The sequence below is a fragment of the Durio zibethinus genome, chromosome 18, assembly GCF_047325235.1.
Source record: "Durio zibethinus cultivar Kanyao isolate XHJ-2024 chromosome 18, ASM4732523v1, whole genome shotgun sequence".
Taxonomy (NCBI): domain Eukaryota; kingdom Viridiplantae; phylum Streptophyta; class Magnoliopsida; order Malvales; family Malvaceae; genus Durio; species Durio zibethinus.
Genome location: NC_143179.1, coordinates 21780418 through 21800799, shown reverse-complemented (window position 1 = coordinate 21800799; position 20382 = coordinate 21780418). Strand labels below are relative to the sequence as shown.

Below are 20382 nucleotides of genomic sequence, written 5' to 3'. Positions count from 1 at the left end.
ATTTATTCATGGTTAATTTGATATTAAAAAGTAATGATCATAATTTATTATAATATTTAATCAGGGAAGTAATAAATACAAAAGGGTGAATAACTGAATAAAAAATTTCTAACACTAATTTCTTTCTAATCAATCCCCTAACATAATCGTTCCATATATAAAAACAAATCCATGCATTTAGTCGTAAAAAAAAAAAGTTTGTTATACCAAAAATACTAGTATATGTTTTTTTTTTTTTTTTTCTAGCCAATGGACAGAAGCATTTTGCTTTTGTAACTTCTAAAAGTAATACAACTAACAACCAATTGGAATTTGAATTATAATTAATACTTACATTATTTTTACGTGTAGTCACTGTTATCAAAATCGGACTTGTTCGATAGTTGGACCGTTCGACCCGGTGATCCAACACTTGATCCGGTCAATTTTTTAATTGGATCTTTTATGCAATTTACTTGAAAAATCTGTATTGACTCCTCAATTTTATAAGAAAAAACTCATGACCTGCCAGGTTTTTTATTGACCTGAATCAATTAAATGATTTTAAAATCATATGTAATTTAATTTTTACATATTAATTATTGATTCTTTCATCTTTTCAATAAAACATTATAAAAATTAAAAAATAACAATGATAATACTTTACAAAAAATTAAAAAAAATTGTAAGCTTGGCTTTCTTTGTAGTTTGTTAAATGATAATAAATATTTTTAATTCTTATATCATAATTTAATTTATACAATTATACTAAATATTTATATAATTTTTAATTTTATTTATAACATTTAAAACTATTTTATTAATCCAAAATTGATCAAAATGATCTAACGATTGAACCATTTAACTCGAGGTCTGAAGTTTTGAATGGATCAATGTCCGATCGTTAGATAAATATGCGTATCTTAGTAATTAGAAAACTACATTTACTGAAAAAAGAAAAAGAAAATCATCTTGGTTGCATTTAACAAAAGAAAAAAAAAAGAAAATTACCACTGAATTTAAGACATTCACTGATCCATTTTAATTAAACTCATTGCAGACCTACAGTAATGTGTTCGTCGAGATTTTCTCAAATTGGTGAAACTTCTTTTACATCTATTTTTCTAATAGGCAATTCATTAGTACATGTATAGCATGTCTCCTTTGCCTTTGCCTCATTTGTGGGATTATAATAAAATATTCAATATAATATATAAATTTTAAAAAAATTTTGATATAATTTTAAATTATTAATTTATTAATTAACGTAGTATTTATTTTTAATATTATTAATTCTAAATGATAACACGTAATTAATAAATAATTTTTTAAGTATTATATTAATTAACAGATGCATAATTTATGTATTACATCAAAAATTTTTTAAAAATATTTTGTTATAATTTAAAAATAATTCATTACACTATTTAAAAAAAAAATTACATTCTCATTAGCGTAAAATAATTTACCATCCAAAATTAAGTAAAAAAAAAAATTATGGAAATGAATAAATCCAACAAAGCATTATTAATGGCATAATAATAATAATAATAATAATAAGGGTAAAATAATATTTTTATTTACTACACAATATTTACTTTTGAAAATAATTAATAATTCATGTATTTATATCATATAAAATATTAATAATTTATATATTCTTATTATATTTTATACAAAAATTAAAATTTATAATTTATATCTATATAAAAATATAAAATATATATTTTAAATTTTATTAAACTCATATATAATATTTTATTAAAATTTTAAATTTAATATTTAATATTTTTTATTTTTTATGTCATTTTCGTAGCCAGATATACTTGAAACCATCTTCTCTCCTTTCCAAACGGACTTTCCCAAACAATACCGCCTATTATTCAAAGTCAGTACCACCATTGTCGGCATTAATGCACGTGGCATTGTCTAATTAGTCAAAAGTTCGGTCCCGTCCTTTACTGTTCCCAGAGAGCGTTACGCGCCGTCAAATTCCTCCGTTACAGATTCCCCGTCGCTGTTACATGGACCACCAACAACCACCCCTTTAAAACGGCAAAACAAATCCTCACCATCCAACGTACCATCCCTCTGTCATCGTCGTCATCATTATCATCATCATCATCATCAAAAACTAACCAAAACCAGAAAACGAACGCTCAAAACCAACAAAAACGAATTATCTCTCTCCCTCTCCCAAAAAAAGAAAGAAAGAAAAAAAAGAGATCAAGTATTTTTTTTCCTTTTTCAATTATGAGGACAAATTGCGGTTATGAAGCTAGCTGACTTCGGAGTTCGAACGCAAGCCATGGCGGCAACCGAAACAGTTCAGAAGAAACGTAGAAGATTAAACGACGACGAAGAAGCTGAATTCAAAGTAACTTCATCAACGACGTCGTATATCCAGTTAAGAAGCCAGAGAATTTTGGTAGATCATCATCGTCTTAATGAAAATGCGCTTTTGAGCCCTAACACTGATCATGATGATGACGTGTCATGTTGTTCAAGCAATATTGGATCGAGCTCGAAAAGGATTATCGAATTGCCAGATCTGGAGGTGAATTTTGAAACTTATGGATTCTAGGAATTTCGTTTTGTCCAGCTTTAATTGATGTTAATAAATTAAAATTTTTTATTTTTATTTTTGCAGGATGAGAGTATTGAAGTTGAAACATCCACTCATTTTAGCAGCAGAGAAAGGTTTACTAATAATTAGAGGAATAAATTTATTTATTTTTTATTTTAATATTTAAGTACTGTAACTTACTTTGTCACGTCTCTTGAATTCGAATTTCAAAAGCAGCCGATCATTCAAATTTTCTTTTTCCGTTTTAAATTCTTTAAATTCTCTTTCTTTATAAACTCGATCCTTTTCTCAAATTCTTTTGCTCTTCTTTGTCTCTTTGGTGAATTCTAGCAGGAGAGAACTGAAACCGTCGAGTGAGCTCCGAGCAGAAGCAGAAGACCTGGATTCAACGTCGAGGCCGTCAGAGGCGAACTCTCGCCGTGTATCAACGGTGGAGAATAAGCCAACAGAAGCTGAACTCGAAGAATTCTTTGATGTTGCAGAGAAAAAACTTCAAAAACAGTTTGCTGAAAAGTATGTTCATGCACATTCTCTTAAAAACCTAGATTTTACTCTCCTGTTGTTACATTTTCTTAGCAACCAAACGGCAAATTGAAACTAAACAAGAAAATTTCTTTTTGGTTCACTATTTTTAGGTATAACTACGATATTGTCAAGGATGAGCCGTTGGAAGGACGTTACGAGTGGTTTCGATTAAAGCCATGAAGAAAAAACCCAAAAAAAAAGGAAAAAACAAGAAATAAATTATTTAGAGGAAGATCAAGCAAGCAATGTCTCTTAGGTACTACTACTAATTTAAAATTTCAGTTTCTCTTTACTGTTCTAGGGTTTTCTTTTATGTACAGAAATGAGAGGAAGATAGAAGGGAAGAAGCTGTTAGTCTGTTTTTTGGAAGAAAAAATGGGGGAAAATCAGCTTAGGGAAGAACAAAAAAAAAAAAAAAAACAGTTATCGAACAACGAAATTCTGTTTGAAGTATATATTTTGCTGGTTTTAGGAAATTTTTTGCCCAAAAAATTCGTGTCTGTCTCTTCTGCTAAATTCTGCTGCTGCTTCTCGCTTCCCTCTTTCTGGTACACCTACTGTATCTTTCGTCAGTTAGTAATTCTTAGTAGCTTTGTAGTAACTTTTTTGGATTAATTTAATTTAATCCAATAAAATTTACTAACTCTAACAGAAAGCTCTTTTTTTGTTTGTCTTTTTCTGTTTTTTATTTGATTATTGTAATTGTGAATTTTTTCTTTGGAAATTCTGGAAATGTCATCGACTATAAATATAGTTTGTTAATTAAAAAAAAGAGCGAATGATTACATGAGGTGAGAATACATGGGGATAATGTGGATCACAGGAGAGACAACTACACGCGCCCCGCTGAGTAAGTTAAGGACACGTGTTTAGTATTGGTATTTTGATTTTACAAATATTTTTGAGTAAAGATTCAAAGTACATTTTATAAATAAAAAAATGTTAATCTCGCAAATGTTCTTTCAATTATAATAAAATATTTAATATAATATTTAAATTTTAAAAATTTATAATATCGTATTTAAATTGTAAATTTGATAATTAATATGAAATTTATTTATAATATAATTAATTTTAAATGAAAACATGCTATATATATAATAATTTTGGTGGAACTTATTAAATTAAAAAAATTACTTAAAATGTTTCATGCATGTATAGAAAAAGAGAAAAATTATACAATAATTGAATATGATAATTTAAACCCTCATTAGTTAAGATTTGAGCACTTAATATGAAAATTCAATAATAGTAATATAAAGTTTATGCAAGGTTTAATAATAATTTGTTTATAACTTGGGTCTTGTCGACCTTTCAACATTATAATGTGGAGTAGTAGAAAAGAGACGTGAACACTATCCCTATAAAACTATAGTATAAGATTAATCAAACGACTCAATGACATAATAAGACAAGCAAGTTAATCTGATAAATGCTATGGAGAATTAGACATTTGCCACCTCTTTCCAAGACATGGAATCACCGACTTACCAAACTTATATTCCATCTTTTATGTCATGTTATTTAGAGCACCCTAATAGACAATTTTCACTCAAATCACATCGTGCATTATGCTGTCATGTCAACAAATTTCATTACTACCAAACACTAGGAATTAAGCAAGGATAATGATGAGACTATGATGGGGAACAAACTAGGAATATTAATGGTTGAATTAATCAATAACAATTTCAAATCCTTCAATTATCTATCGTTATGGTTACCTTAATCGCTACCAGTCCATGAAATTTAAAAACTTCGTCAATTTATTAAGGATGTCACATATGTTATTATAATTAATACTGCAATAGTCTCGACCAAGAGTCAGCCATGGAACCCGACGCTTTGCCATGCCATGGAAAGAAGAAGGACTTCTAACAACTCACAAGAAAAAGGAGGAAATAATAAATTAACTAACCTAACATGATTTGAGTTCTTTTCACCTTAACATTTGCATGTAACTTTTGGTGTTTGCAGCTAAATTATATGCAGATAATAATTTTAATGTTAATTGTTATTAATTAGGGTAGTTAATTAAATTGAATTTAGCAGTTTTTTTAAGCAATTAAAACATGGGTGGAAGAGTGATCCACATGGATTAATAAGTCCAATTTATAAGAAGAATTATTTTTGTCAAAATAGTATATCAACATAAAAATTATATTTTTAAAATTATTCAAAAAAAATAAATTCACATAAAATTGAGAACACTCGATCCTTGTCATATTATATATACTATAATTTATCCATGAAATGTGTAATTATTTTTTTAAAAAATGGGTAATTTTTAAATAATGTTTTTATAAGAAAAATAAAATGAAATGTATATATATATTTTTTATAGTAATAGAGTTTTATTAACATATTTAATATATATATATATATATAAATAAAAGAAAAATGGGGAAGGGTGAAGTTAAGGGATACGTGGGGAATACAGGCTATCATTCATTCATGGAATTGCGTGGGGGTTATTCTTTTACTTTGGATTGGGTAAATTAAAGGAGGGTGAGTGATTTATTAGGCTACCATTCCTCTTGGATCTGGTGCCCGCCCCCGACACACACTCCGTCTGCTGCTTTCTTGGGTCCCACTTCTCTGTAAATTGTTCTTTCAGATTCCCATGATTTCCACAAAATTTGAATTTCTTGTTCATAAAGAAAAATGAAAGTTTCAAAAAGATATATATATTTTTAAATAATTGTTATAGACACTTTCATAGAAGAAGGGGAGAAAAAAAAAAAAAAAAAAAAAAAAGGTAAAATTCCCACTTTGGGCTGGCCATCAGGAAATCAATGTTATCCACGCAAGTATACATCTAACCTTTGGGCCCAAATTCAGGATATTTGGGCTGAATCTCTGCTTAAATGTGCAATCCTAACCCAAACCCTGAAATTAAGTCTGCTCCAATCTTAACCCAAACCCTGAAATTAATTGTTATTCTTTATTCTACAACTTTTTTTTTTTTTATTTGGTTGTGGGGTTGGTGTGGTTGGAAGAGATTGACAGGGGAAGCTAGTGGATGGTAGTGGAGGAAAGGGGTTAAGCTGGCAGTTAGGAAAAAGTATAACAGCTATTTTTGAGACTGATGCTGAATGTTTTCTCAGTTACTTTACTTTGCCAAAGGTAACCCCATGTTGGAAACTAAGGCCTGTGTTGTTTGATATCAATCAGATGATGGTTGCTGTAAAGGAGAAAAACAAGAAGCACAAGCCCTGCCCAAAAACGAAGTTTGAGGCCCAGAAGAATCCAGTAGCACTTGGTGAGTTTTGCCATTGATGGTCTGGGAGAGACTGAAGCATCTTCGGTTCCCTCTTTCCACATGATCTCTCTCTTCCAGTGCTTTCTAAGCCTAGAATGTATTAAATTTGAGACTCCAATCTAGTTATTTAAGAGCTGATAAACCGTCAAATGTGGAAAAAAAAGCTTACTGCTTCTTGCACCAACATAAGATGTTACTGCTTGTGTATTTCAAATCCAAGTAATCAAGGTTACTCATTAGTCAAAAGTTGTCTGAAACACAATAGACTTATGTTTAATTGACAGCCATATAACTTTGAGAATGCATAACCTCAGTGTTCCTTCTAGAATTGCAGTACAGTGATAGCTTGGGAAGAAACGATATAGAGGCACAGAGTGCAGGAAAAGCATTCTAGATGTTAGGGTGAATGTATGAAACCAGATTCTCAAAGATTTTGAATCTGTATGTCCCTTATTAAGAGGTCAAACATTTAAGGCCTAAGAAGGATAAAGGAACAAAACGTCAGGGGTGGCCTGTAACATTGCAATGAGGGTGAGACATCTTACTATGCAGAATTTACTCTTTTATCCAATGTATCACTCTTCAATGACCTGCAGGAGGAATGAAGAGAGCAATGGACTTTTAGTTCCAGCCAACAGCACCAGACCAGTGCTTTTAAAGTTTCTATAGGAACTAAAGGTGATAGTCCGATGGAGAACTATTGCAGAGTTCATATAGGTTTATTCAAAGTCATTATACCAGTAAAACAAAGGGACTGGTTGACAGTGTTTCTAACAGTTTCCTTCCCCTGTTTGAAGAGAGATTATCTTCTTTTTCTCTTTTTTATTTTGGGAAAAGGGAAGATGGGGGAGGGTATCCACAGCTGAGATTCATTAAATGTCTCTGTTCATGTGAAAATTCAGTCATTTATATTACTAATTCTATTGCTTCTAACATATATTGACCTTTTTTTTGTAGGTATGCATAGTAAGGGCAAATGATTTGACTGAAGCGGATGATCATACAAAACAAAGTGATGCAGGCAAGTTGATTGATGTCTTTGTTTGGTATCTTAAGTTTCATGCTTGAATGTCAGAAGGTTTGAATTATAATTGACTTTATGAAGGAAAAAAATGATGATGCAGAAATTGGTACAACAGCCTCTAAAAGTACAAAGAGCAAACGTCCAAAATCTCAGAAGATTGGCTTGTGATCTTGGGCAGCCAGCAGAGCAATCTGAAAATGATAGCGAAGAAGTTGTTTCAGAAGTTTTGGAAGGTTGCAAGCTATCTGTGCCTACCATTCAATTCAAAGACATAACAAGTTTTGAGAACCTCAACAATTAGGTGATGGCTTGGTTATAGATTCTGAGCTCTCAGAAGATATTCGCAATAAATACTACAAGCTATGCTGTCGTCAAAATTCTTTCCTTCATGAAAATAGTATCCAGGATATAAATATTAAATTGATAGTTGGAACTATTTCTGATCAGACTGTCAATATTGCTGATGCCATAAGAGCTTGCATTCTCACAACATCTCTGGATGAATTTGACAGTTGGGACAAGACCTTGAAAGCCTTTGAGCTGTTGGGCATGAATATTGTATTCTTACATTTGAATCAGAAAGTGCTGCTGACACAAGAAGGTACATTGAAACTAAAACGAAACGAACTTAGACAGAGGATGGGATAAGAAATCTTGAAGCAAAACTTGCTGAGTTGAAGAATGCCTGTAAAACATTTGGAGTTGAAATTGAGAGTTTGCAATCTAATGCAGAAACCTACGAACTCAGATTTAAGGAAGAAGTTAAGGCTCCATTGTGAGAATCCCTTTAAGATGTATTGATGGTTCATTTCCAAAGTTATTTTCTTCCTTATGTGTGCATTATCTCTCTGACTAGCAAGATGACAACCCTAGCTTGTATCAATGGTATTGACAGGAGATCTGTAAACTGTAGTGAGATTTGTAGTCACTTAGCTTTCAATGATTATTGTTGTGATTTCTTTATTATTTGTTTTTTTTTCCTAATAACTTGGATGATTCTGTGACATTGGAGGAATGATATATAGTACTGTTATTTCTCTCTTGCCCGAATCTTAATTGCTTATATTTTCATCTGTTTCAATGTTAATGGGAGAATTATGATCGTGGTTGAGATTGGCAAATAGGAGCAAAAAGAAGAGTCCGGCTTCATGGCGGCGAGGGAATCGTGATTATAATTTGAGACCAGACAGAGAGGAACACTATATATATGAGGCAAGTGTGTCCTGTCCTGCTTGCAGTTTTATTTTCATGCATTCAGTTTCTTGAATTGACACCTTCTTAGTCGTTTATAAAAGGCTTAGAAATTTGCTCAAATACTCAATCAGTTGTCACTAAAAACCACCCATTTTTGGAGGAAATTAATCCTAAATTATTCATTGATTGAGAAACACTAAATTAAGAATGGTTATGGCCTAACAGCTATACCAAAAGCAAATAGTCAACAGTCATCAACACAGATGAATAGTCGAGCATTAGCTGTCACATTAATGGCTGATCCAGTCAGTCAGACTCAAACCTCCTCTTCCGGTCCTCCGCCCCACCTCCCTATGGAGCACTTAATCACATGTTTTTGATTAAAATACTGTTGAGTTCTCATTTCTCTTTTTCTCATGCATTACCAGTCTAGCGCTCTTTATTAAACCTTTATTTCGAACTTGGAATCGAATAAATGTATTGTGAAGGGAAAAAGGTTAGTACACCTTCCTAAAGATAGTAAAAGACACGAACAGATCAAGTCAAAGTGAAAATTACATGAGTAGATCCGAGTCAAAAAACAATGACCTAAGACAGATCTATCGATTTCTCAACATTAGAAAGAAGTTCTTGAACTGCAAACATTTTGTACAAACGAACAGTCAAACACCAAATCCAAAGAGATAAAAAGAAAAATAAGAACACCAACGAGGGTAATGACTGAACTCCCAAAGCAAGAAAAAAGAGAAAGATCAAAAGCAACCCCATTAGCACAAGTTTTGAGACCTTCAAATTTATCCAAATCTCCTCCAAAAATAAGAAAGCCACCCCCAATCTTCCTTTTTTAAAAAAAAAAAAAATGCTCCACATCTCTACAAGTTATCCCCTCCAAGAAATTAACTATATTCCAATCTCCACATCCCTGCAACTTGACCGTCCTTCACTCAAAATCTCCTGTAACAAAGAGCATTGATGAAATCAGATCAACAAACCTAAAAAGAGTTAGCTTCATAAAGAACCCTTTCTTTTGTTTTTGTTTATCTTCTCACCTGTGAAGTCTCGGTAACATGGGTCTCCTCATGAGCAAAACCAGACCTTTTACTGTCACCCATTCTCTCAACAGACCCTTCAGTCTTGTCAGCTTTTTTGGAACCAATGTGGGTTCTCTTGAGACCCAGAAATCCCTTCCACCTTGTGGCCCCCTTAGGAGGCCTCAGTGTCACATTATCATCATCCTCCTCAACAAGAAGCTCTTCTCTCAGAGTCCTTTGCATTTGATTGCTACAATTATCTTTAAATGGCAAAAGCTTACCCTTAAAGAAAAGCTCATCGGCACTCATCATGGAGTAGTTTGACACTGAGAATTCAAAGTCTGAGGACACTGGAGCCTCTCTTGAGCTCCTTTCTTGCTTCATAATCTGCTGAGTCTCAACAAAATCATTTGAGAAAGAGATTCTTGGACTCATTGGAGCGCAGTGATTATGACTTTTGTGCTCGGAATTATACATGTCTAAGCATGCCATGAGCTTTCAAAACAACATGAAAAAGAAGGGAAACCAAGAAGAAACCCTAATAAATTCCATAGGACCCTCTCACACTGTTACAACTTACCAAGTGATGTTTGTATTTATATCTAAGGAAGTAAGGGAGCTTGATGTTGATCTTTTTGAATTCATGTATGTCATGCCCATGATGTGATGTTTTTTGTCATCACATGTTAATTGGCATTCAATGACCAATTTCGAAGACAGAGAATCCTCCCAAGTATTTTTAATTTTTTTTTCATTGTTTTCTTTTGGACTGGATGTAGGTGAAGGTACTAAGAAGCTTTATTTTCCTTCAATCGATAAAATAATACAAATAAACAAGAAATAACCCTCTTTTCTAGAACCAATCCCTTATCCTCATGTTTCTGAAAATACACTCGGAAAACTTTCTATGAAGATTCCGAGAAACGGTCCTTTGTCTTTCCACACCAGTGAATTCTTTTTCCTTTTCCTATCAATAAATTATTTATCATATTTATTTATGAACATCACAATAATTTCCGCCCGTACACTTCTTTTTATTTCAACTACAAAGATGGTGAGATTGCCACCATCATGGCTTTTTTTTTTTTTCAACATTTAATCGAATGGCTAAGTAAAGTGTTTATCGGGTAATATCCAATGCAGCTGCCTTTTTTATTACATTTGGGTGCAATGACTGAATCATATTTTTCACAAGAATAGCATCTGGCAGTGATAGGCAATATGCATGGAATAGGATGTACAGTTCACAAACTTAACCTTCTTTTTACTTTTTATTATTTTTTAAAATTGTAGTGCAATGGGGGTCAAATGCAGAAGAGCTGAGGCACCATTAATTATGAAGACAGTGCACCATTAATTATGAAGACAGTGAATAAATTAAGTTAAAAAAGTGGATGGGCTTTTGGGAAGAAATGGGTGTCATGTAGCCAAATTTAGGAAGGTTGGAAATGTTAGGATTAAAGCATTATTTTTCAAAAAGTGATAATAAAATAAGTATAAAAAAAATTTAATGTACTAGATTTGTGGTAATTCATTCTCAATTACGTCCACAATTATAATTTTGTAGAATTTTTTACTATAAAAAATATTTTTACTTAATATTCTTATCTATAAAATTTTAAAAGGATAACCAATATAAAAATAATAATTAAACTTCAGACAACTTAACAGAAACAGATACTATTGCTGGCAAAGAAAGCAACAGCAATGTTTTAAGCTAAAAGTTTCACCTTTAGTTTCTTTTGACAAAAGAAGAAATAAAAAAAAAAGATTTTCAGTTATAGGAAACCAAGGCAGGGGATTGTCTTTGCATTTGCTTCTGCTTGACCCTGCTTTAACGTGTAAGTAAAATACCAGTGAATGAGCTGGCGAAACCGACGGATCAAAAGGACCACGTGATCTGGGGTTTGCTTTTTCTTTAAAATAACTTTAAAAGATAATTTTAACTCTTTATTCAGATTTTGTACATGTTATAGGATATCATTTTCCAATTCTTTTTTAGGATGCCCCTTTTAATTATTAATTATCTCCTAAAATCCTGGTTTAAGGTTTTAATACTAACTTTGGTAATAATTGATGTTAATCTCTTGTAAACCCTAACGTTTGAATTCGAGATAGATGAGATTCGAATTTTAATAAAAAAACAAAAATTTTGATATTAAAGAATTTTAATACGATATAAACGAAAAACTTTGAGGTGAGATTAAGATTAATATTTAAAAAAAATAACAATTAATCATTTAAATTCAGGAGTTTCTAAAATAAGCGTAATTAAGCAAAGCAAGTTGTAGTAAGAAAGGCAAATTACAATCTTCCAACTAGTTGTATGCTGTATACTGGTGGAGATCACGTGGTCACGTGCAGACCTCTTTCTCTTCCTAACATGATGATCTTTGTCTTGCACTACAAATCATTAGTCATTGAGGATTATCTTCTTCTGCTGTCAACTTTTCTCCTTTATTTACTTTTTTTTTCCCCCAACTTTTTCTCAGTTGTGAACATGAAAATTCACTTGATCAGCAAAAAGATTTTAAATTATCCAATTGCAATGGCGTGAGATGAAATAGTACTTTTTTTTTATCATGGATTTTGGACTAGAAATAATGCACATGTTCTTTTAGCCAAAATAATAAAAAAAAAAATTCCCCCACCAACCCTTTATTCTCTTTATTTTAGGATTTTCTTCTTGTTCACCTATTGGCATTTTATAAACAATGCAATAAATGGAATTAAGTTGTTTATTTCTATTTTGCTGATAAGATTTAGGTTCGATTTATGCTGTCAGTAATCTCTCTTAATAAACAATTCATAAATCTATGTTAATTTTTATTGAAATTTACAATATATCCTGATTATAAAATGAGGTAACTTTTTCTTAAATTTTTTTTTTTTTTTACAAACTTGAGTATCTAATTAAATATCAACAACTTGGTTAGGTTAAGAATCTGGCAGAGGGCACATTCATTTGGATTTTGGAGTCTGAGGATCAGATTTTTTAGGGTTTTTTTTTTTTTATATGTACTTAGCAAAAGACAGATAGAAAGGAACAGATTCAAAGATCATGGTGAGCTATGGTAGGTCTGAGTAACATGCATGTTGGGGGGGGGGGGGGGGGAGGGGAAGAAGAAGAATACAAAGAAGACTGGTCTGCATGCATTATAAAGAATTGAAAAAAAGGACATGGTTGTCACTCACGTGACTCAAACAAAACACGTTTTCTAGATTCAGCCAAATGGGGTTATGACACGCGGAGGATTCTCATCAATTAGTGCCTGCAAAAGAGGACCAGTCAAAACTCCACCTAAACACACATACACACAGTCTCTGGCTGTGGCCTGGTAGGGGGCTGAAGCCTAAGCATTTTTTTTTATTGTCTCTGTTCTGATCTCCCATCTTCCTAGCAATAGCTTGGAATTTTATCATAGATTTTTTTAAAGAGTAGTATTAACTGCACCTCTCCTAATTTTAATATTAAAAAATTGAATTGATTTTAGGTTGAATTACTTTGATTTCGGATTGTTTTGAAATAAGGTTATTTTGAGTTTTGATTATTTTTAGTTCGGATCAAAGCAGATTCGAGTTATTTTGGATCAGGATGAATGATCCTTGAATTAAATTCTAAATGTCATAAGAAACATTAATGATTCTGTCTCTGTAATGTACATTATTGTAATGAATCCTTTTGTACCAACATTTGAATATTTTTACGCAAAATTGAAGAACCGAACCATGAGCCGGAGAGCCCATGTAATGTTAAACCGAGCTTTTCAAACATTTGGGCTTCCCTGAAAGCTTGACATTGGCTGTCAATGCTTGTCAGATGAAGGAACGGCGCATCAGCTAGAATTGGAATGCAATGAAATTATATAATTCTATCCATGGATTTGCAGAAAAAGATAGATATACGAAGTATTACAAAATCTGGATTGAAATAAGCAGGGAAACCCACAATGAAATGCCCACATGTTTGTAGAATTAGTTATATGCATGGCTGCCAAGACATAAGATTTTTTAGAATGTAAAAAGTTTATAAAATTCTTTTAAAGATCACCAATCACTTTGATAAATTTTCATATGCAAGCGATGTTGAGCATAATTCACCAGTTTTTCAATCTCCTTGGCATTCTCAATTTGGCCATCATGATTGCAATCTGCCTCCTTCATTCCTTGGCGAGCCTTCCAACAACCAAACCAAACTCTCAGGCAATGCAGAGCGTCTTTCAGCTCTTCCTGCCTGATCCGTCCGTCACGATCAGCGTCGAAGTGGCGGAGCCACGCTTTGAATTCATCGACCGTCATTTCCCTGGTAGGACGGACCTCAATACACCGCATGATCGCCATCTCTCTCTGATAATGGAAGGCGATGTCGAAGTGCCTTTTATGGTGTTAATTGAATTTCGCTCTTAAAAGGGTGATGCTTGAAGTGATTGATTTTAGTGGAAAACAAAATAATCGACCAGATCAGTCATGCATGGGTGGCATGCCACTTTCTTCCTATGCCATCGGCATCTTTTAACATATCTTTCGATGATCGTTTCTTTGTTCTGCAATCATAGGAGAGTAGATCAGCAAAGAAATAAAGCATCAATCTTTTTTGAGTTTGATTGCTACCCTTGAGATTCTATCTAAATGCATGTTCTTGAGTTTAGATTTAGAACGTTGGATAATGTCAACTTAGGCTATAATTTTATCCTAAGCATATATGTATAAGAATGTTTTTTTTTTTTTTTTGGTAGAGACTATCATAGGTTAGATCTTTGATTGCTAGCCTTAAAAATTTTACATTAGATCACTTAACCGTTGATGTCCGACTATGTATTTAGTTACTATAAATTTGTATCAAAAGCATTGTCAATATCAAAATTAAGCTTAGCCAACAAGGGAACAAGAAGCAGGTGTATATAAATATATATATATATATATATATATATATATATGTATGTAGGGGAAGTCACTTTTTCTCTGTTTTTCAACTTTCAAGCAACTTTAAATATGATTATACTCAGGCAGTTCCTAAATGTATGATTCAATCAAGTTAATCATCCGAGTTCCGAGATATATAAAATTCATTTGTGCGGTCTTTCAAGAAACTAGTAGCATAAATTAACAATCTGGCCATTGGAAATTGAGATTATGAAAACGGTTTCTCACGGTACTCATAATCTTACTCCACATGAACACTTAGACATTATCAGATATCGAGAGTCTTGTTGCTTTTCTCAAAAAGCAAAAAAAAATCCTAACAAAATTCTAGAGGGCTAGACTTAGAGGCCAAGGCTAAAATGTTCATATAAAATCAGTACTAGCTAGTTTTGATGGAAAGAATGTCTAAAGTTTTGCAAATTTAAATGAGAGTTAGTGTTGAAATCAGTATCCAACCTAGAATTTCCAGCATGTAAAACTGGTTTTTCTCGTAGGGGCTTCTTCTTGGGGAGGGTTACTTGCATCTGGGCTACCATTTCAAAGCCTTTAATTTTGACCTCTGGAGCTTAGCTGTACTTTCTTGGAAATGGGGTTTAAGCTCTAAGAAAACCTATGAGTTCTTTTTCAACTACAAGGTTCCTTTACCACAAATTCCAAGTTATCATCACAAATTAACAAGAAAAGAAATGTATACTTCATCTCATGGCAGTGCAAAATATGCATCAGCAGGGTTTCCAACAACTGCCATGAATATGCCTCCCTCCCATATCTTACCCTTCCATGGAGCAACAAGTGCTACAGGGTGGTCTACTGGCCTTTGCCATTGTTGTGATGACCCTGCCAATTGTCTCATTACTTGTTTCTGTCCATGTGTAACCTTTGGACAAATTGCTGAGATAGTTAACAAGGGGACTATCTGTAAGCTTCTAAAACACCAATTTTAAGTACATTTTTCCACATTTTTGTGATCCTGAAGTATTGAAAAACTAATTTTGGTCTTAATTTTGGTATGCAGCTTGTGCAGCAAGTGGTACAGTTTATGGGCTGCTGGCTCTTACAGGCTTATCCTGCTTGTACTCTTGTGTTTACAGGTCAAGATTGAGAGGACAATATGACTTGGAAGAGGCTCCTTTTGCAGATTGTTTGGTTCATTTCTGCTGTGAGACTTGTTCACTTTGTCAAGAATATAGAGAGCTCAAGAACCGTGGATTTGATATGGGGATTGGTAAGTTAGCTCAGCTAATTCTGTTGCCTATTTCTTTAATTTATATACTTTCCGATTAGCATTGGCTCGCTGTTTTTTTATACCTGCCCTATGTTAACTGATCAGAAAGTCATTTCTAAAAGCTTAAAAGAGCAATAATGGGACTAACATAAGACCAAAGCAGTATCTACAATCTTTCCCTTTTTCCCCTTTCTTTTCAATCAATAAAAAGGTTGAAAAAAGGCATTGCCCTTTGCTATGTTCCTGTTACTATCCTTCATACACACTACATAAAATCCTTACAATATTTTCAATTTTCAAAAATTACAACATTTTTCTTACAATAGCAATTTTGAAAAAAATTCAAGGTTGGCAAGCAAATATGGATCGACAAGGCAGAGGAATCACGGTTGCTCCCGCTGTAGGACGTATGGCCAGATGATGATACTGAAACTGATCCTGCAACATTTTAAACTCAATGCTCTTCTGTATCTGTTCTATTTCATGCATCATCCGGTTAGTGTAGTATTTAGTTTATGCTTTTTTGATTTGTGCTTTTTATTTTGAAAACTGCAAATCCTCTTGGGAGCTGCCAAGAAATTATTGATAATTTTAAAGTTACATATTGCTTTCTAATGAGAGTTATGGATGTCTATTATTCCTCTATAAAACAAAGGTCCTAGAGACTGCAAGTTAGCAGCCTAACCAATAACCATGTCCCTTATCTAGTGATTAGAAGTCTAGAAAAGATGAAGTAGCTAGGAAAACAAGGATTTTGATCCACCTGCCAAGAAATTAACTTTAAAATATTGGGGGTTTCCTAGTTAGTTTCCCATTTTGAAGGGAATAACTCCAGATCACTGAGATGGCTTCATGGTGTGAGTCATCATGGTCATAAATTCATTCATGTCAATTAAACCATCACCATCAGCATCCACCCCTCGAATCATTTTGCGACAAGCCTCCAAGCTACACCTCTCTCCCATCTTCTTAAGCACCTCCATCAATTCTTCTGCGCTTATTTTCCCATTTCCATCCAAATCATAGACCCGAAATGCACTTTGGATATCATTGGCATTGATCCCTTCTCCCATGTTGTGCATCATCTCAATGAACTCCTTGTAGTCGATGAAGCCATCCCCATCAGTGTCAATAGCACTAAATGACTTTGCCACTTCTGTTTCTGCCACTCCTTTGCCTAATACTTTCAAAGCTGACTTGAACTCCTCCTTCGAGATCTTACCATCTTTGTTGGTGTCAAATTTGTTGAACACCCATTTCATCTCTTCCTCATTTGGCTGATATGTCCTTGATGACACGTTCGACTTTTGTCTTTCCTTGCTGAAGCTCAACTGATTAGTTGGTTTCCTCGACAAATTCCTCGGAAGTGCTCCATACTTGAACTCGATAAAACTCAAATTTGACATACTCTTCGACGTTGCTATATCGGAAATGCAATGTGAAACTGAGTCTGATACTCGATCTTCTATGCCAGGGAACTCCCTCTATATATAAGCTTGACATTTGACATCCTTTTTTATCCTTCTTACCTCAAAAGGAATCAAATCAAGTGGAGTCTCCCTTTTAATTTGAGGTCCAAACTATAAAAGACTCTCCCAATTTGATATTCTTATTCCAAAAGTGATTATTTCCATCTACAACTTGAGATTCTACGCGGAAGCCATGGCGAAACAAAAAAGACTTACTACCTACTAGGCCAAGCAAAAGGCATAAAGAAGGTGAATACTACAAGCTGAATCATAGGACAAATGCTTGATTCCAATTGGGCTTACCTTTCGGCAAGATTGATGCTATTTATACAAAAGTAAAAGATATTTGAGCTTTTTTCATTTTTCAGTCGGCAGCTGTGAAAATGAATTGGATATGCCGTGTGACAGGGACGAAAAAGTGCTGAGTCGTATAGAATATATATATATATGTATGTATGTATGTATGTATGATGTATGTATTGGAATTCACTTGTCAATATTGTTTCACAACAGAAAAATAGTTTATGGAACAATGGATTTGCGAATTGCGAGCCTTATTATTAGCAGACGGATATACCATTAACAGAAAGGAGGAATGCAAAAGTGTTGAGTGAGAATCAAAACCCGTTTTAAGTTTTTGTAAACAAGATTTCCAATAGCGTGAAGGATTTACTGTACATAAATGCAATGATACGATGGATGCAAAGATGGTCAACTGTGAATTTTAGGTGAAGAGGAGGAATCCAGAGGAAGACTTTGTTTGAGAATCGATGGATGATAATGTACTGAGAAAAGATTGAAAGAGACAAACGGCTCGAGGGAATAATGGACTTTGTAGTGGTATAGGACATTTGTTTGTATTCGCTACACATATTAGTTTTAGATATATACATTAATATGATACAAAAACAATAAAAAAAATAAATATGACAAAATTTAAAATTTTAATAAAAATTATATATGAATTTGAAAAGTAAAATATTTCCCAATTGATATCTCAATACAAATTTGAATAATCATTTTTATGTTTTATACATAATTGATATTAAAAAAATAAGACACAAATATAAAAATTAATATATCTATATTTTTAGCAAAATTATGATGGCTGTAACTAAAGGAGAGAAAAATTGAGGAAAACACGGAATTATATTCCTTTAAAACCATTGCATAAACTAGCTAGGGCGGCTTGCATTCCGTATATGTCGTTTTCTTAATTTAAAAAAAAAAAAACTCATCCCAACAGCAGACCCAAAATGTAAGCCTATACGAAACCCTCTCTCTCAACCCAATATACAAAATTTTAATAAATTGAACTGCTTAAGGGAGAGAAAAACAAGATGTACTAATCATTTAAGTAATTTATAGCTTAAAAACAAGCTAATTCACCATAATTACTGATATTAATCCCTGGGTTTTGCTCTGTTCTTCCTCCTCTCCTGCTAGCTCTTTCGGCTTGCACTAACCAATCTGTTCCAGCCACTACGACGACCTTGACAATTGCACACATCACCTAACCTAATGCTGCCAATAAACCAAATCAAAGGCCCAAGAAGCGAATATCCATGACAAAGCCCATCAAAACTGCAACAGGCAATCCAACTCCACAGAAGGATCCCAAATCTATGTTGGCACCTTAGGTTGCCCTAGCACTTCCTTTCAACACCCCAGAGCCAGTGGTTTGTCGCAGTTCCTAGCTCAAACAGCCCGCCTGCCACCGGCATCGCCATTTCCGTCAAACGAAAAATCACTTTATAATTAGTGAAGATTTGTCCCCAAGGATTGCTCATTGTTGTCATAAATGACATAGCCTCTGACACTAGTGAAAAAGGCACCCAATAATGTGCAATAATGGATGAGGTTTTACCTTTGCTTGGCTGGTTTGCTCCCAAGCCGTGTCGAAATCATAAATTATTGTTTCAAAAATCATATAATGGGAATTAATCGAACAAATTTTTTGGAAATTTTAGTACTTTTTTTCGAAACGCATTATAATTATGACAAAAAGAAAATGAAAGTACCTTGTAAAGTGGAGTCCTTTGCAATAACTTGAAGAAGTTCTTTCTGTTGCTCTCTCCTTTAGCTTATTTTGATTCGAGGGTTTAGTTGGGGAAAAAGCTAGTATTTATATGTTGTTTCTAGGGTTTTTATTTTTTTCTCTTAAGGATGTTCTAGAGAGTTCGAACATTGAAGATTTGAATCTCACAAGTGTTTTCCTAAACATAGGTTTCGGCTCACTCGTTCTTCTAATTTAGTCATTCTTTTTCTTCTTTCCTTTTCAGATAGTTGACAATTAGAAAGGGTCGTCGGGTCGACTTGACCAAAAAAAAAGAGGTTAAGAAATGGTTGATTCTTGAAATCTCATGCTAAGTAAATGTGACAGATGATAAACTAGGATTTTGGTTGAAGACTTTTCCACAAATGATGGTGGATAAACCCTGGAATATGACTTCTTACCATTACGCACCAAAAAAACAAGTGAGAAAGGGGATTTTGTTATCTAACGTGAATCAACTATGAAGATCAAGTCCGCAGTAGAAATTTTATTCTCGAAAAGGAAGAATGGAAAAAATCCAGTCCGCGTCAAAAAGATCGTGTACGGTGTACATAACAAGTCATCAATGATAATTATTTACTTAATTCAACAAAAAAAGATGGAAATTAGAACAGAAAGAGCAGATAGCCGAAATTTGATATGCAAACCCGTCAAGATTCTTCCTTTCTCATCGCGCGTCTTCCTCGTCGTTTCGTGAGCTTCGGAACTCGGGCAAACTCGGCGCGACGACACGGATTTTACAAAAGGGAAATGCAGCCATGGAGATGTCAAAGAAAGGTGGGATTGGCGATTTAGGGTTTGGAGATAACAAAAGGGAGTTGGCGTTTGGGCTATGGACAAAAAGGTTGGCATGCGATCCAATAACATAGTTGGGTTATTTGGGGTTTTCAGCTAAGCCCGTTAAGAGTTTTACCTTTATTAATTTTGCATGTTAAAATTATCCAAAAGATTATAAAATTTCTTAAATTTAGTACATATTTAATATTTAGTAACTTTATTTCACTAAATAAATTAATTCCAAGTAAGCCCGATGTTATTATATGAAAATTATGTAAAATAATCAATCATGTATCTGAAGTTACTGATTTTGCATATCAAAAATTTCAA

General features: G+C 33.3%; 5 protein-coding genes and 1 pseudogene across 6 annotated transcripts; 3 read left to right on the top strand and 3 right to left on the bottom strand.

Annotated features, from left to right (window-relative positions):
* Positions 1–2056: 2056 nt before the first annotated feature.
* Positions 2057–3779, top strand: LOC111300748 (cyclin-dependent kinase inhibitor 7-like). Of its 2 annotated transcripts, none has more exons than XM_022896367.2 (4): positions 2057–2536; positions 2630–2679; positions 2897–3079; positions 3202–3779. In XM_022896367.2, the coding sequence occupies exons 1-4, from the start codon at positions 2252–2254 to the stop codon at positions 3269–3271; spliced, it is 588 nt and encodes a 195-aa protein (XP_022752102.2). In that variant the 5' UTR covers positions 2057–2251; the 3' UTR covers positions 3272–3779. The 2 variants fall into 2 exon arrangements, with proteins under 2 accessions (XP_022752102.2, XP_022752103.2); XM_022896368.2 differs by having other exon boundaries at positions 2103–2536; positions 2900–3079; positions 3202–3544.
* Positions 3780–6759: 2980 nt separating this feature from the next.
* Positions 6760–8264, top strand: LOC149513875 (B3 domain-containing protein Os01g0234100-like; annotated as a pseudogene).
* Positions 8265–9174: 910 nt separating this feature from the next.
* LOC111300747 (uncharacterized) lies at positions 9175–10167 on the bottom strand. Its single transcript, XM_022896366.2, has 2 exons — positions 9621–10167; positions 9175–9525 (listed from the first exon to the last, which is right to left on the bottom strand). The coding sequence occupies exons 1-2, from the start codon at positions 10092–10094 to the stop codon at positions 9472–9474; spliced, it is 528 nt and encodes a 175-aa protein (XP_022752101.1). The 5' UTR covers positions 10095–10167; the 3' UTR covers positions 9175–9471.
* Positions 10168–13423: 3256 nt separating this feature from the next.
* LOC149513874 (uncharacterized) lies at positions 13424–20157 on the bottom strand. Its single transcript, XM_089747918.1, has 2 exons — positions 19241–20157; positions 13424–14146 (listed from the first exon to the last, which is right to left on the bottom strand). The coding sequence occupies exon 2, from the start codon at positions 13941–13943 to the stop codon at positions 13650–13652; it is 294 nt and encodes a 97-aa protein (XP_089604044.1). The 5' UTR covers positions 13944–14146; positions 19241–20157; the 3' UTR covers positions 13424–13649.
* On the top strand, positions 14560–16178 carry LOC111299990 (cell number regulator 1-like). Its single transcript, XM_022895547.2, has 3 exons — positions 14560–15443; positions 15541–15750; positions 16098–16178. Exons 1-3 carry the CDS (start codon positions 15212–15214, stop codon positions 16169–16171), a joined length of 516 nt encoding a protein of 171 aa, XP_022751282.2. The 5' UTR covers positions 14560–15211; the 3' UTR covers positions 16172–16178.
* On the bottom strand, positions 16329–17561 carry LOC111299989 (uncharacterized). The gene has a single exon (XM_022895546.2). The coding sequence runs from the start codon at positions 17154–17156 to the stop codon at positions 16587–16589; it is 570 nt and encodes a 189-aa protein (XP_022751281.1). The 5' UTR covers positions 17157–17561; the 3' UTR covers positions 16329–16586.
* Positions 20158–20382: the final 225 nt, after the last annotated feature.